Here is a 13,628-nt window from a genome sequence, read left to right as displayed (position 1 = left end):
AGGGGGAGAGCACTGAAGAAACAGAGTATTTTATTGCAAATGCAAACTGTAAGTCTTTATCCTCTTCAGTCTTTTCTGACACAAACATAAATGCTGTTTTTTTGGTCATCATACAGCAATGTTAATGCAGAAACAGTCATTTTTTTAATATAATCCACTTTGCGAAGCAGCAGTTTATGTGTTGCTACAACCTTTATTCTTAAATACAATCTAAAAATATGGTGTTAGCTCAAGTTAACCTCTGTGGATGCATTTTTTCACGGGACTGATAAAACAGCCTTGTGTCAAAATTGAATTGGCTGTAAATCCTACATTTTTAAAGTGTTACTTAAGCTAACATCATATTTGACCAGAGCACATCAAAAACATTTCCAGAATTTTTTTCTGTATCCTATTTTCTTTTATTTTAAGCACATGTGAAAGCAGTGACTTTAAGATTAAATTTACAACAGCTGACTACATTAATGCATAAGCATGAGTAAAAGAATTTTTTGCTTCTGCTTTGATAAAAGCTTTTTTTCTGCTTTGTCTGCTTTCTGTTTGTACCAAATTGAGATAGTAACCAGCATGCATGTTGGGTAATATCGTGTCTACATCAACAGGGCAGTATCAGCAGTGAGAAGACCTGGATGTTTGTGAGATCGGATTTGGTGGAGATCTGCCTCCAGAACAGTTACGTACTCTCATCCATAAATAACAACTTTCAATAATGCAATATCCTAGAGGCCTGAAACACACCAATCACACACTAGCACTGTCCTCACTTGTGCCTAGCACGCACTTGGAGCAGCGTTGGCGTCTGCTCCATGATCCGCAGTAACAGATTATCAATGTAGTCCTCCAGGTCTCGAACCTGTGACTTGACCTTCTTCAGCTCGGCCTCGCATTTCTCCAGCTGCGCCTCCTGCTGCTCCGAGGCTGCTTGCTGCTTCTGCATGTCCATCTCCTGCTGCAGCAGCAAGGAGATCAGCTCCATGTTAGTCAGGTGCTGGTACTGGGCTGACCTGTCCACCATCACCTCCTGCAAGACAGGTCAAAGGAAAATAAGGTTTCATATGTGAAAAATACCTGTAAACAATCATATTTAGAGGAAATAACTATATTAATTCACATTCTTTCTGGGCGTGACAGCAAATGTGTTTACCTTAGCTTAGCATAAAGAGTGAAAGTCAGAGTCTGAACTCGATTCACTGTGTTTACGTTAACCTAAACATTTCCAGGCAGCGCTCTCTAAGCATCTCAGAAAGAAAGTCGAACTATTCTTTCTGTGCCAAATGTGATTGAAACGATTGATGATTGACAGATCCCTGCGTTAAAAAGTTAAAGTGGGGACATTTTCATTTGCAGGTGGTTAAAAAAAATGACACGAGTCACAGGAAACAGTGAGGTCATCACAACAGTCCTGCAGTGCAGTTATTAGCACCACGTGCACTGCTGGTGCCAATAAATGCTCATGGAAGCGTTAAACAGTCACAAACCTAATGGCTTTCTGTGATTTACTATGGCAGGTTAATGACTTAATTCTTCCACTGTTTGCACAAAGTCAGACTCGTGCAGTGTTTTGAAAATTGAAATGGTGAATTAGAAACTAATGTAACTGTTATGAGCCAAGTTCTGACCAACAACTGACCACACATGGGGCGACATTATCCAGTGTTATATTAAAAAAGAAAAAAAATATTGCTGATTTGCTAGTTAAGTTTCACCGATGCGAGAAATGCTTGAGTACAACTGTGATTTTAAATCCTCTGCAGTTTGAAACATTTCATATTTACTTAAACAGGATGCAGAAATGTAAAAGAGAACAGCTCTCCTGCAGAAACAAATAATATGCTCGTGTAAGTAGTTACAGATATGAAATTAATTCCACACTTGTCTTCAAGTGCAATGCTTATCTAGGTCAAAGAATTATGCCACACCTAGAAGGCGTAATGGGATCAGTATTTCTCTCCTAGTGTTGAAGGCGATTTCAGTTTAACAGGGGGGTGTTAGGAAGCAGCTGGTGCACTGTTCCTGTGTTGCCCTGATGTGTTATTCAAACGGTCTAGAGCAGCGGTCCCCAACCCCCGGGCCTCGGACCGGTACCGGTCCGTGAGTCGTTTGGTACCGGGCCGCGAGAGTTGAGGCTCAGGTGTGAAATTTATGGTTTTTAGGGGTTTTATCAATTTTTAGCATTATTTTTTATCGTTTTTATCTTTAATTCGGTTTCCCTGGGTCTTTTCCCGTGTGTTATGAATAATCTTTTTTTTGGTATCGGTACTGGTTTTATTTTGTTGTATTTATCCGCAACACCTTAAAGGCCGGTCCAGGAAAATATTGTCGGGCATTAACCGGTGCGTGGCGCAAAAAAGGTTGGAGACCGCTGCTCTAGAGTTCCTCATCCCAATATGACAGAGAATTTATTTAATTAATAATCATCACTGGACAAAGTAAGATTACAAAGTATTTTTCACAGTACCTGACTCTTCTCAGGTTCAGCTGTCACTTGATGAGTGCTGCGTCCAGGGTTAATAGTCGACTTGAGCTTCTCCAGAACTGAACGACCCTCCTTCTTCTCTGATTGGCTAGAGGTTATTGGCTTCACTGGGTGAGGCCTGAAAAACAAAGGGGTGAGCACTAGCATTTCCACACCGGTTCAGCATAACTGCTTCTAACTGTTTTCCAAGTCCAAGTCAAATGATAGCTTGGCATTTCCTAGAGAGGTTTAACACATCTGAGACCTCACTCTTTGAAGGAAAGATATGCAGCATGTGAACATTTAACATAAAGGTTGGAGCACAGCATGAAAAGCTGCAGCTGTCCAGATCGAGTTTCAGTGTAATTTCTTTGAGCTCCATTGAGTCCCGCTGAAAATTCTAACCTCACCCCCAAAACAGCTGGGACACAAAACAGACTTTTGATTTCTGAGTCTAATAAACGTTTAATGCTCAACACCAATGACGATTCTGGCTGCCTGCCTTACTTTTGTACATGACAAAAGTACAAAAATGTAATACTTTTGTGAATAAGGTTAGAAAAAATGCATATTTTACCACTTTTTTGGTGCTGTTTACATATGTGACTCTTTAGCAGAAAAACTGGCTAAATTTAGGCACAGCAAAGTGTGAGAAAGCAAAAAGAGAATAAAGAAATAAAGAAATACAATAGGCAACCACAAACTGAAACATGAGATGAATAACATAAATGTGCAGCAAAGCCAAGAGCACTACAGCAGTAATCATCCAATCGCTTTGGATGAGAAGGCAGAACTTATATATGCAAGTGCATTCAACGAGAAGCAAGCCGGACCAGCAGGAAACAAAACTATCACAGCAACCAAAGAGTTAAAAACAACAACACATCCCAGTTACATATGTGCAAATCATGGCTATTGTCAGGTCTTCTAATTTAGTACAGCTTGTAAATAGCTACACAGGTGATGTCCTAGTGTGAGGATTCTCACCTGCTAGCTGTCTGTGTCTCCTCAGGCAAAAGTGAGTGCCGTGCAGCGACCAGGGGCTGGTCAGTGGTGAAGGTGGTAGAGTAGGAGGAGGTGTAGGGGGCCACGGCCAGCGTAGTGCTGGCTCCAGCACTTGGCCCCATGCTTGAGGGATGTATGGACGGACAGCAGACAGGTGTATCAGCTGACAGGGAGAGTGCAGACAAGATGGAGGGAGAAAAAGGGGGTTCGTGCAAAGATTGCCCAATCTTTGCCTCACAAGGGTTTCTCGAGTTTGGCGCTACTTTTGCGTGGAGGTCTTCAAAACTGATCTCAGAAGGTTTTCCTGTAACGCTGTTTTCTTTAAGACACGCTGCTGTTTTTCCTTTTAGAGATAGAGCCGATGTTGTGTTTGAGTCTCTGTGACACGTTTGCTCATTGTTGCTACATTCAAGCAAACCTGCCTGTTTATCGAAATCAAACGAGGAAGAAAGAATTGATTTAGAGGGCTGATATGATGACGGTCCTTCACTGATTTCTGAAATGTTTTGCACAAGACATAAAAACTGTTCAAACTCTCTGTCTCCACTTTTGCTTTGGCTGTTCGGGCTGTCGCTGCTGCTCTGTCGGGACACTGCCTTTGGTCTAAAACGTGCACTAACTACCCCTGAAAATGACTCCGGCTGGTTAGGTTTACCCATCTCTGCTTGAATATTGCAATTTTCATCAAAGTCCTTCTGCGTCTGGTTAAAATCATCATAGTCATTTCTTCTTTCTTCTCTGCATTCAGCAGCTGGTGAAACACTGGTCTGATTTTGAGACATCAAAGCAGTCATTTCTCGGCTTGTTACCCTGGAGTGACCAAGCGGTGCTACATTGTTCAGTTTGTTTCGATAATCACGGCAATTGTCTTGGCTGACTGGAGCTACTTTGCACAGCTTATTGGAAGATATTTCAAATGACGAATTCATCTCGGGGATGTAAGTGTCCTTCAAAGTAAATATTTCCTCAGGTTTGGTTTCCAAATGGTACACGGCCACCTGTGAATTTTCAAGCGGTTGCTGTAAAGTCCCACTTTTATCGCCAACCTCCGAGTGCGAAGACCCATCAGAATCAATAAAACCAAAGTCTGTATTATTCACATTCATGTTCAGATCTCCTAAAGTTAGCGAGAAAGAGATGTTATTGTTGGTGCAGGGAGTTTCTGCTAGGTTCGTTTCCAGTATGTCTTCTCCTGGAGTGGGAGAAATACCTAGCGCCTTGGCATCTGCATGTGAGAGAGTAGTGGGCGACATTTTCCAAAGCTCTGCAACGGATATCTCACTATCAAGAAGCACTTTAGGCCCCGAGCTCTTAGACGTGATCTCAATTCCAGTAGTTTCCTCGGCGTTCAGCGATAAACGATGACTGTTTACTTTGCATTGTCCATAATTTCTTCTACACACACGTCCGTACAAGTCTTGCTCGAACAACATCCCCCCCCAGCAATCAGTCTCGTCTTCCAGAGGTTCATATTTGAACTTTTTGAGCTTGTCTTCTGGCGTGAGCCCCGGAGAAGTAACGTTTGTGTGCGACTGGGAGTTCAGGCTGAGGGACTCGCTGGTCTCGCTGCTCGTGTGCGGGTCAGGAGATATGTTGTTTCTTTTACATTCTCCTTCTCTTCCACGCTGTAGTGAGGCCACACCGGTCTGAGAGAGGAGGTAGGCTTCTTTATGGACAGCTAGCTCCTGACCTCTATGCAGCCAGCCATCAGAATAAATCTCATTCACTGATGTTCTTAAAAGTCTCCTTGGAGGCAAAGGTGGAGGCTCCTCATTACATGTTTGCAGTTCTTGTGCATAGTTACTGTTATTGGCCAGGGGATAACTACGTTTACGAGATGAACCCGGGCAGGTTGTCAGCTTTTTTTGGGGAGGACAAACTTTTGGGGAATTGAGCCTGCTAGAGGCAAAGGCATCAAATGAGTCCTCCCATTCTCCTGTACTCTCTGACCTGGAGCAAGGGGCGGAGTGATTAGGAGGATTTGGTGAGGCCACTTTGGGCGATAATGCAGGAAGTGATATCTGCCTAGCTACTGCCCTTGGGCGCTCCCGCTTTATGGAAGCCATATTTGTGGCGCTAACTTCATGAGGAGCAGTGGGTGTGTGGGGCTGGGCAGGTAGAGTGGTGTAATGAAAGGGGGATGAGCCAGCAGAGGAGCAAGGTTCAAAAGGAGGAGACTTCTGCAACTCTCCTGCTATGAGCTCCTCAAAAAAGGGATTGCGCTGCATACGTGGGAGGAAAGGATTGGAAGGGGAGATGGGGGTTGAGGAGGGAGAGGAAGAAGGGGTGAAGACATTGATGTGACTGCAGTCATCGGGTGAGACATGACCGGAGAGAGAGGCAGAGGGAGAGGAGCACTGAGGAGGAACAGGGGAACGAGGAGGGAGGGGAGGGGGTACATCTGAGCTGCGTTCTACCTTAGGAGAAACTTCCAGCCTGTGAAGGAAATAGGGCACAATAGTCCTCTTAGTTAATGATGTGCCAGGTAACCAGATGGGGAACATTGTTGGTACAAAAACAGAAAAGATAACCAGAATACAAGCTGATATTCCTCAACAAAAGAGGGATATTCCCGCTTAACGTCAGTCTTTAAACTTCACGAGGTTCATGACAGACTTATGGAAAGAGTAACGTAAAATAAAACAAAGAAGCAAAGCACATCTGCAAAATAATCAAGCAACGAAAAGTAACTATCGCACTTAGCCATTCAAGCACCAACTGCACTGGCAGCTATTCTGTTGGGTGAGCTCGTGTCAACATGGAATGATATTCTTCACATCCTTTTTCAAAACCACTCACAGAAAGAAACACACTCTGGGTAGAAAAACTGGCAATGCAGGAGTGCTGTTTGTGGAAAATATAGCATGAGGTGATGGCACAGCATGGTTGTAAGATGGAAAAAATTATGATTTAAATCAATTCCATTTTCAAATGAGCAGGCAGAAGAGTGAAGGCTGAACCCAGGACACCCAACTGAGCACAGGCCTCTGTTGCGCCTGGATCATCAAAGTGTCTGAAGCGCAGACACGAGGTCGTAAATGAGCCCAACTCACCTTGGTTTGTTCTGGGATTCACTAGAGCCAAACCAGCCTCTGAGCCTCCCCTCTGATGTGGAACCAGCATGGCTGAGTTCTGACTTAGATGGGAGAGAATCACTCCTCCCTCCAGAAAAGAACGTCTTTCTTAGCTTCTTTCCTTTGTCAGCTGATTCAGCAGCTGACGAGACCGTCATTGCCTGCACAGGGCAACCCCCTATCTGAGCTTCTTGAATAGAAGTAGACGATGCCTGAGCATCCTTTTCTTCCTCTTTTTCCTCTTTCTTCAGTTTGTCAAAGGACCAGCGTCGGCCCTCTGCAAAGGAAGCTTTGTCCTCGCTTCTTTTGGTGAGATTCTGCAGCGAGCGAGAGAGCGGGGAGCATTTTTCCAGCAGAACCAGTTTGGACGAGAGCGCTCCAGAACCCTTTGGGGTCGATGGCTCAGAGTCATAGACATGGCTTCCATTTATACACAAGGATGACTGGGACTGAGTCATGGTCTGTCCCTTGAGTGACTCGACTGCAGGATTGGCTCGAGGGAAGGCCGTTGTGATCTTACTAGCTTCATCGCTGAAGGCGCGCTTGTGAGTGAGAACTTTTGTGGTGTGCTGACTGGTGAGCACTGTTGAAAAGATGGGAAAAACAGGTTAATAAAACTAAATAAGGACTTCTTTCATACATCTTTGTTTTTATTTGAAGACAAACAAAGCTTTGTGTCTGTATAAGGCTATGTATCTGAATCTGTATTTTGAGGAGGATCCTTGGTTCTTTTTTTTTCTTTTTTGGTTTGAAGCGGTAATGTTTGAGTTTTTGCCACTAGGGGCAGCAAAGATCACACTATTTCTGAACATTTACAGTTTTTTCTGAATGCTTAAACCCTAACTGTGATTCCTGTAGCACAATCTCTAAAACTATTCAGACTTATAGCAAAACCACTCACTGAGTTTGCAAAACTAAAAGCACAAAAACTGCTTTGCACTCAGTTTGCAATTTTGTAACACACACTTTGCAAAACTGTAGGCACAATTCACTGCACAACACTCAATTACCAAATTTCCAACACACTCCTAGCAAAAGTATACACATGTATGGCTATCATTAACACTAATTTGCCAACTGTCTGGCACACTTTCACATGTGAAAACTTTTTTAGATAATTAGTTCACTTTGCAATCAGCCTAAGCACTATAATACAGGTAAGCTGTGTGCGGAGTACAATGGAGGGAGCAGGAAGAGTGAGAAGTAGAGGAGGCCGAGGAAGAGGACGTGGAGGTGAAGAAGTAGGATGAAGAGGACGACAAGGACAAGGAGGAGCAAGAGGAAGACGAGGAGGGGGGAGAGGAAGATGAGGAGGGGGGAGAGGAAGGGTAGGAAGAGTAAGAAATAGAATTGCTGATGACATCAGAGCTACAATAGTGGACCATGTAATCAACCGTGGAATGACCCTGAGGGTAGCTGGCCAACGGGTCCAGCCTAACTCGAGCCGCTACACTGGAGCAAGCACCATAAGGACATCTTGAAATGAGAATCGGTGAGTACAGTCACTTCGCACAAAGATTTGTAGCACTGCCATATGCCAATGAGAAACACACCAATACCATTGATGTAAAAATACTGAAATTGTTACTTTACAGAATTGCTAGATGACCAGATGCTGGGGGCAGAGGAAGCATGTTCACTGCAGACCAAGTAACCCATATAGTCATTATGGCGATTGCAAATAATCCTATACTTGGAAATAAACACTTGTGTTTGTTTTGATGTGTGTGAATAAACACCAGTACTTGAAGTTTGGATCCCTCTATGCTTATGGATCTATGACAGAAGTATGAGCTCAAACTGACATAGCCTACCTTGTGCACAGAGAAAGCAAAAGCCAGATGTGTTTTGTATTCATACCATCAGTGTGCAGTTGGCGCATTGTGTGCTTAGTAGATGATGGCTTGTGTGTACTGTTTGATACGGAAACACCATTTTTACGAAGGTGTGGAGAGTTAATCTAGCTGTGTTTGCTTTTGCAAGAGAACTACAATGTTTTGATGATTGGGTGACAGGTTTTCTTATTTGTGTGAAGAGTTTTGCAAAATTAGCCAATAGTTACAAAAAATGTGCTTAAGCAATCAGAAAAAACTGTAAGCAGAATGGTAAATGCCTTCTTACTTCCTGATACAGCTGAGGCCTAAAAGTAATTGGACAGTTGATTGACAAGCAGTTACATGACCGATTGAGGCCTGTTCTCTTGTTATTTTATCATAAATTGAGCAGATAAGAAATCCGGAGTTAATTCCAAGTGTTGAACGTGCATTTGGTATAATTTCAACTGGAACTCTCATCATGAATTCGATTGAGATATTGATGAATGCGAAGGAAATGATCATTTGGTTGAAAAACTTAAATAAACCTATCAGAGAGAGTGAAAAGAAAACCCAAGGACAGAGAAAAATATGGAGAGGACTCGTGATCTGAAGCATACCATCACCTGTTAAACAGGCATGTATTTTGGCCACTGGGACTGTGTCACTGTTGTTTATTGATGATGTGACTGCTGATAGAAGAGCAGGAGCCCAAGAGTTTCTCAAGGCAAAGAAACTGAATATTTCTTGAATACAGTTTGATAAACAAATGCAGAGCTGAATGCAGACAGACCCACAAACCAGCAGTGATTAAAGGCAGCTCCAGTAAAGGCCCAGCAGAGCCTTTCAAGGGAGGAAACGCAGCACTTAGTGACATCAGTTGGTATTGGACTTAAGGGGGTCACTATTTGCACTATTTCCACTTATTAAAAATAACTGTTATATTTAAAATTCAGTCAGGTTTTCAATTAATTTTAAGGTTGCATTTTAATGACAGCTAGATTGTTTTTCACAATCCAGACTGAAAAATACAAAAAATGTATCAAATACTTATTTGTATTTAATCATATGCTGATATCGGGCATTGCTCATATCTAGACGATGGTCCATACATAGTTGGAGTTGCCTTTGAAGCCAGTCAACAAATATCTTAAGTTTTGCGTTTGCACCATTATTCAGGGAAACTTTGGGCTGTGTAGCTTCTAAGTAGCGATGGCATAGAGATAACTGTCTGTTCCCTTTTTTGTGCTTTTTTATCAAAGAAACAGCCGCGTTTATGAGGAGAGATAAAGATTACTAAGATGCATGATGAGATATGGAGGTCATTCAAAACAAAACTATTTTCAGATCCTGATGTCTCCTATGTCCTGATCAGTACAGCCGCTGCACACAAATCTAAAGAAAATCCGTGTTTGCTAAATATGCTGTATATTTCATATAAATGTGATTTTTTTCATCTGACTTTTATTCAATAAAAATAAAATGTTTGTGATGTTAGAGTAGGTGGAATTTGTGTAGCATGGCTGCTAGAAAACAGAAAAAAAGGTTTGGTTTTTTCTTTAACTCTGCGTTATGCACTTGAACTATTTCAAAGCCTACCTTTTTTTGCTAAATCTGTCTCCCCATAGTGAGAGTCAACCCTCACTTTGCTAGTGTAGATGGGGGAACTGGGAGGGTCTGACAGCAGATCCAGACTGGGTGGAGGGCCAAGGTTATCACTGGCCATGGAAGACAAACTACTCTCTGAAGCCAGAGACGAACACGACCTGGTGTCCGACGACTTCCGCAGCTTGCCTTTGAAGAAATCCTTCATCTTGCTCCTCTTCTCCTCTGCTACCTCCACATCACGCGATTCCACCACCCCTACGCTCTGTTCTCCAAACGGCTGCCCCAGGGATCCCGAAAGGGCGGCGTAACGGCCCGGCACGATGGCCGATGAAGACTCCACGTCCCCCCTCTTCCTCCCTGTGACACGATCCTTGAGCTTTCCAAACGCAGAGCGAGGTTTGTCCTTCATGGTGAGGTCGAACATGCTGGCTGTCATGTTGTTGCGGGTGAACTGGACTGTTATCTGGAGCTGGCCACGTTCCTTCTCCTTTCTTCCTGCCTTCGAGTTGAGCTTGAACCACCTGCAGAAGTAAAAGAAACAGAAATACAATACAGCACGTGAGCAGGATACTGTTACCATATCTGGTTAAAGGTGAAATCAGAACTTTAGCAACAACAACAAAAAAACAAAACAAAAACAACCATTTCCTTTTGGCAAGCCCTTCGAAATATTACATAACCTGAAAATACTGGTTCAGGGATTGTGTCAAACTGCCTGGGAAAAACTGTTTTGTAAGCCTCAGACAGCAGATCACCACTCAAATTCCTCCAGATCTACCCACCTACACCTGGTATGCACGTATGGACAAAAAGACATGGACAACATGAGAGGTCAACTAATAAAATCCTTCCTCTGTTCATGCCTCCTAAAGTCTTGAGACTTGACCAGAGAAGATGTTACAGAGCCAAAACTAACAGCAGGAATCCAGCATGAGTTTCACAGAGCGTAGAGAGAGAGAGGCGAGAGGGCGGAGAAGCCACAATTAAAGCCAGATGTGCTGTATTGCTTTACTCCATTCTGCTCTTCAGTGTTAATAGTGGAAGAGTATCACACCAATGTCATGCATCCAGTTATGCCACCTGTGCCACAGCCGAGCTCTCGAATGACGGAATATAAAGATGAAGGTGGGTAACACCTAAAGATAAGAACCTTCTTCTGCTCACATGGTTAAATTTAAAGTAAAACCAGAGCCCTTTGGATTGGGAGGAGAATCTAGCCTGTAACATTTTGTTGGTGTCTTTTCTTCAACTGTATTACTGAAAAACAAAAAGTAAAGATAAACAGCTTTTGTTTTAAAAAAGGAAGCCAGAGTTAATAATCTGCAAAAAGCATTAAAATAAAATAATACTGGAGCTTTTGTGACAACTTGACAGCCAACAACTGGATGCAGAAGTCCTGCAGAGATTCTCCAGCTTGGCCAGGAAAGACAGTGGGTTTGATTATAACAAATGCGCTTAGTGCGATACACTTCATTTAGAGCAACTGTAGTCTTGTTTGGCCAATATTTTGGCCTTTTACTTCAACTGGTTCTTATCTTATCCTGAATATAAGCATTAATGGGTTTCTTTAATGGGAACCTATTTACAGGTCATGTTTTTATTCTCCTACAAGTTGGAGAAAATGTCTCCTTTGAAATGATGTGGGATAAAGATGGAGGTCTTCTGGCTACAATGGATCTCAGTGAAAACTGCATCTCATCTCATATTTCTGCGGTGCATTGTGGGAACTGCTGCTGGAGTATCTCTGTATCGGGACAGGGGGGAAAGAGCCAGCGTGTAACGAGTTTTAAAGGCTTGGCAGCTTTCTAACCTCTTCGTCATCCTGCAAAAACAGCACATTTGATTCCACTGCTAAAGTCTCCCGTGGAAGGAGCTGCTGCCTTTTGGGCTGTAATGTTGCACATGACTGATAATCACTGCTGCGTGAGATGGGAACTATTCCCAAGATCTTTCATGAACTACATGCTTTTAATGAAGACCTGAAAGTTGCACATCATTCTCCTGGAAAACATATTTAACATAATCTTGTCATAGTCTGACAAAAAAAGAAAAAGACACATCACTTCTTTGTGGCACTAAACTGAAAACAACAACACGTTTGGCAGGCAAGTTGCACTAATAAAAAGCCAACCTACTCATCTCTTGGACACACTCCATCATGAAATATCTTATCAAGAGGTATAATGGTTTGACCGAGAAACACATCCAGCCCGATAAGCACTCGGTGCATGACCGTGAGGACCAGGTCCCCGCTCCCCGGGGGGTAGGCGCTCCGGCCGCCATCCTCTAGGATCCCGGGAAGCAGCTCGAAGCAGCACTCCTCGTTCCACACGGGCACCTCCGCCTTCTCCACGAGGCCGGTGGTGTACTTCTCCTTCCCCACCTGGATGATGGTGTAGAGGTAGCGGCTGCCATGCTTGCCCTTGGTTCGCAGTCCCTTTGCGCGGAGGACGGTGACATTCACATGAGTGGGCACCCATCTCTGATCATCGTCCAGATCTATCAGTGACATCATCTTGCACCGCTACAAAGGGGCCCTGCGTGTGCGACAGCAGTCGTTAATTTACTTAGTGGCGTGTTTTATCAGTCGATTAGGAGATCATCCCCCTTCACGCTGTGCTGGAGTTTCCGCGCTGCGCAAAAAACCTCTGCAGAAAATGTCCAAAGTCGGCCAAGCCTCCGAGGGTTTATCCGAGGTCACTTTCCAGACAGCAGACTCGGCTTCTCCTCAACTTCCAGCTTCGCATACTACCATGACTCAATAAATGCAAATCCCGTTAGGTGAGCTGCGTGCTCAAATCATCCATGCTCGGCTCACGTCGCATCAGTTAGTTTACAGTCCACAGATCTGCCCAGCGTTTACGGCCCGCCCTCCTCCACGGGCCCGCAGACAACCAGAGAGATGCCGCAGAATTAAAGAGGAACACCCAACAAAGCTTCATCAGATCCACCGACGCGCAGAAGCTCTGCTCAGAGCCGACGTCAGTGCGTTTGAGCCAGAAAGACCAGCTTCAGCAGCTTCGCTTAATATGCGGGAAATGGATTTACTGAAGTTTCTGGGCGGAACCTTCTGTCAAAGCCAAATATTCTGCAGCTCATCCTGTTTTTCTGTCTTTTAGTGTGTGCGCCTGTTGTTTCCAACCAGACTTCAGGTCTAATTTGAGTGCAAGCTGAATGTAAAACCAGTTATATGGGCCTCCAGGTCACAAATTACTCGGGTTTTGTAAATGGCAAATGAAAACTGATCCGTATAATTTTAACTATTTATACTCCTAAAAGTGATCAAACATTTTTTTTAATGTATGAAAATATATTGCTAGCTGCTTTTCCTGTGAGAGCTCTACTTCCTAATATCAAAAATAAAAAACAACAACAATAATAAAAAAAAATGATATTAGTTGGGATAAAAAATCCTGCAGCGCCATCTAGTGGACTTCAGAGACAGGTCAGTCATACATGCAGTTTACACAACTCAGACGCTGTAGACTTTCTAATTTTATGCGCTGTTTACCACAAACGGATTCCTTGATATCTCGGTTACATTATTTAATTGTTGTAAAAATGCTCTCATATTTATGCAGCTGAAGTTTACCTGGCTTACTGTGCCTAGAAAAAAAGTTAATATAATATTACGTTAGGTGATCATGTCCCTTAAGCTACAATAAACCATTG

General features: G+C 43.3%; 1 protein-coding gene across 1 annotated transcript; it reads right to left on the bottom strand.

The window, feature by feature from the left end:
• Nucleotides 1-125: 125 nt before the first annotated feature.
• rab11fip5b (RAB11 family interacting protein 5b (class I)) lies at nucleotides 126-13,345 on the bottom strand. Its single transcript, XM_086300648.1, has 6 exons — nucleotides 12,092-13,345; nucleotides 9,948-10,477; nucleotides 6,514-7,117; nucleotides 3,443-5,896; nucleotides 2,459-2,594; nucleotides 126-1,021 (listed from the first exon to the last, which is right to left on the bottom strand). Exons 1-6 carry the CDS (start codon nucleotides 12,469-12,471, stop codon nucleotides 761-763), a joined length of 4,365 nt encoding a protein of 1,454 aa, XP_086156774.1. The 5' UTR covers nucleotides 12,472-13,345; the 3' UTR covers nucleotides 126-760.
• Between the last annotated feature and the right edge of the window lie 283 nt (nucleotides 13,346-13,628).

The sequence above is a fragment of the Aulonocara sp. 'chitande type north' Nkhata Bay genome, linkage group LG2, assembly GCF_057382095.1.
Source record: "Aulonocara sp. 'chitande type north' Nkhata Bay isolate Kocher_YH1m ecotype deep benthic linkage group LG2, A_spYH_male_GT1.1, whole genome shotgun sequence".
In the NCBI taxonomy this organism is placed as follows: domain Eukaryota; kingdom Metazoa; phylum Chordata; class Actinopteri; order Cichliformes; family Cichlidae; genus Aulonocara; species Aulonocara sp. 'chitande type north' Nkhata Bay.
Note: the sequence above shows the minus strand (reverse complement) of the source record. Positions and strands in the feature narration are given on the sequence as shown.

Bases quoted from the DNA above. Each gene is read 5' to 3' on its own strand.
- rab11fip5b (XM_086300648.1), bottom strand. From the start codon at position 12,471: ATGATGTCACTGATAGATCTGGACGATGATCAGAGATGGGTGCCCACT. The intron at 10,478-12,091 runs GTAGGTTGGCTT...TTACTTCTGCAG, and splicing joins GGAGTGTGTCCAAGAGATGA to GTGGTTCAAGCTCAACTCGA. The intron at 7,118-9,947 runs GTAGGCTTTGAA...TCTTTTCAACAG, and splicing joins GACAGATTTAGCAAAAAAAG to TGCTCACCAGTCAGCACACC.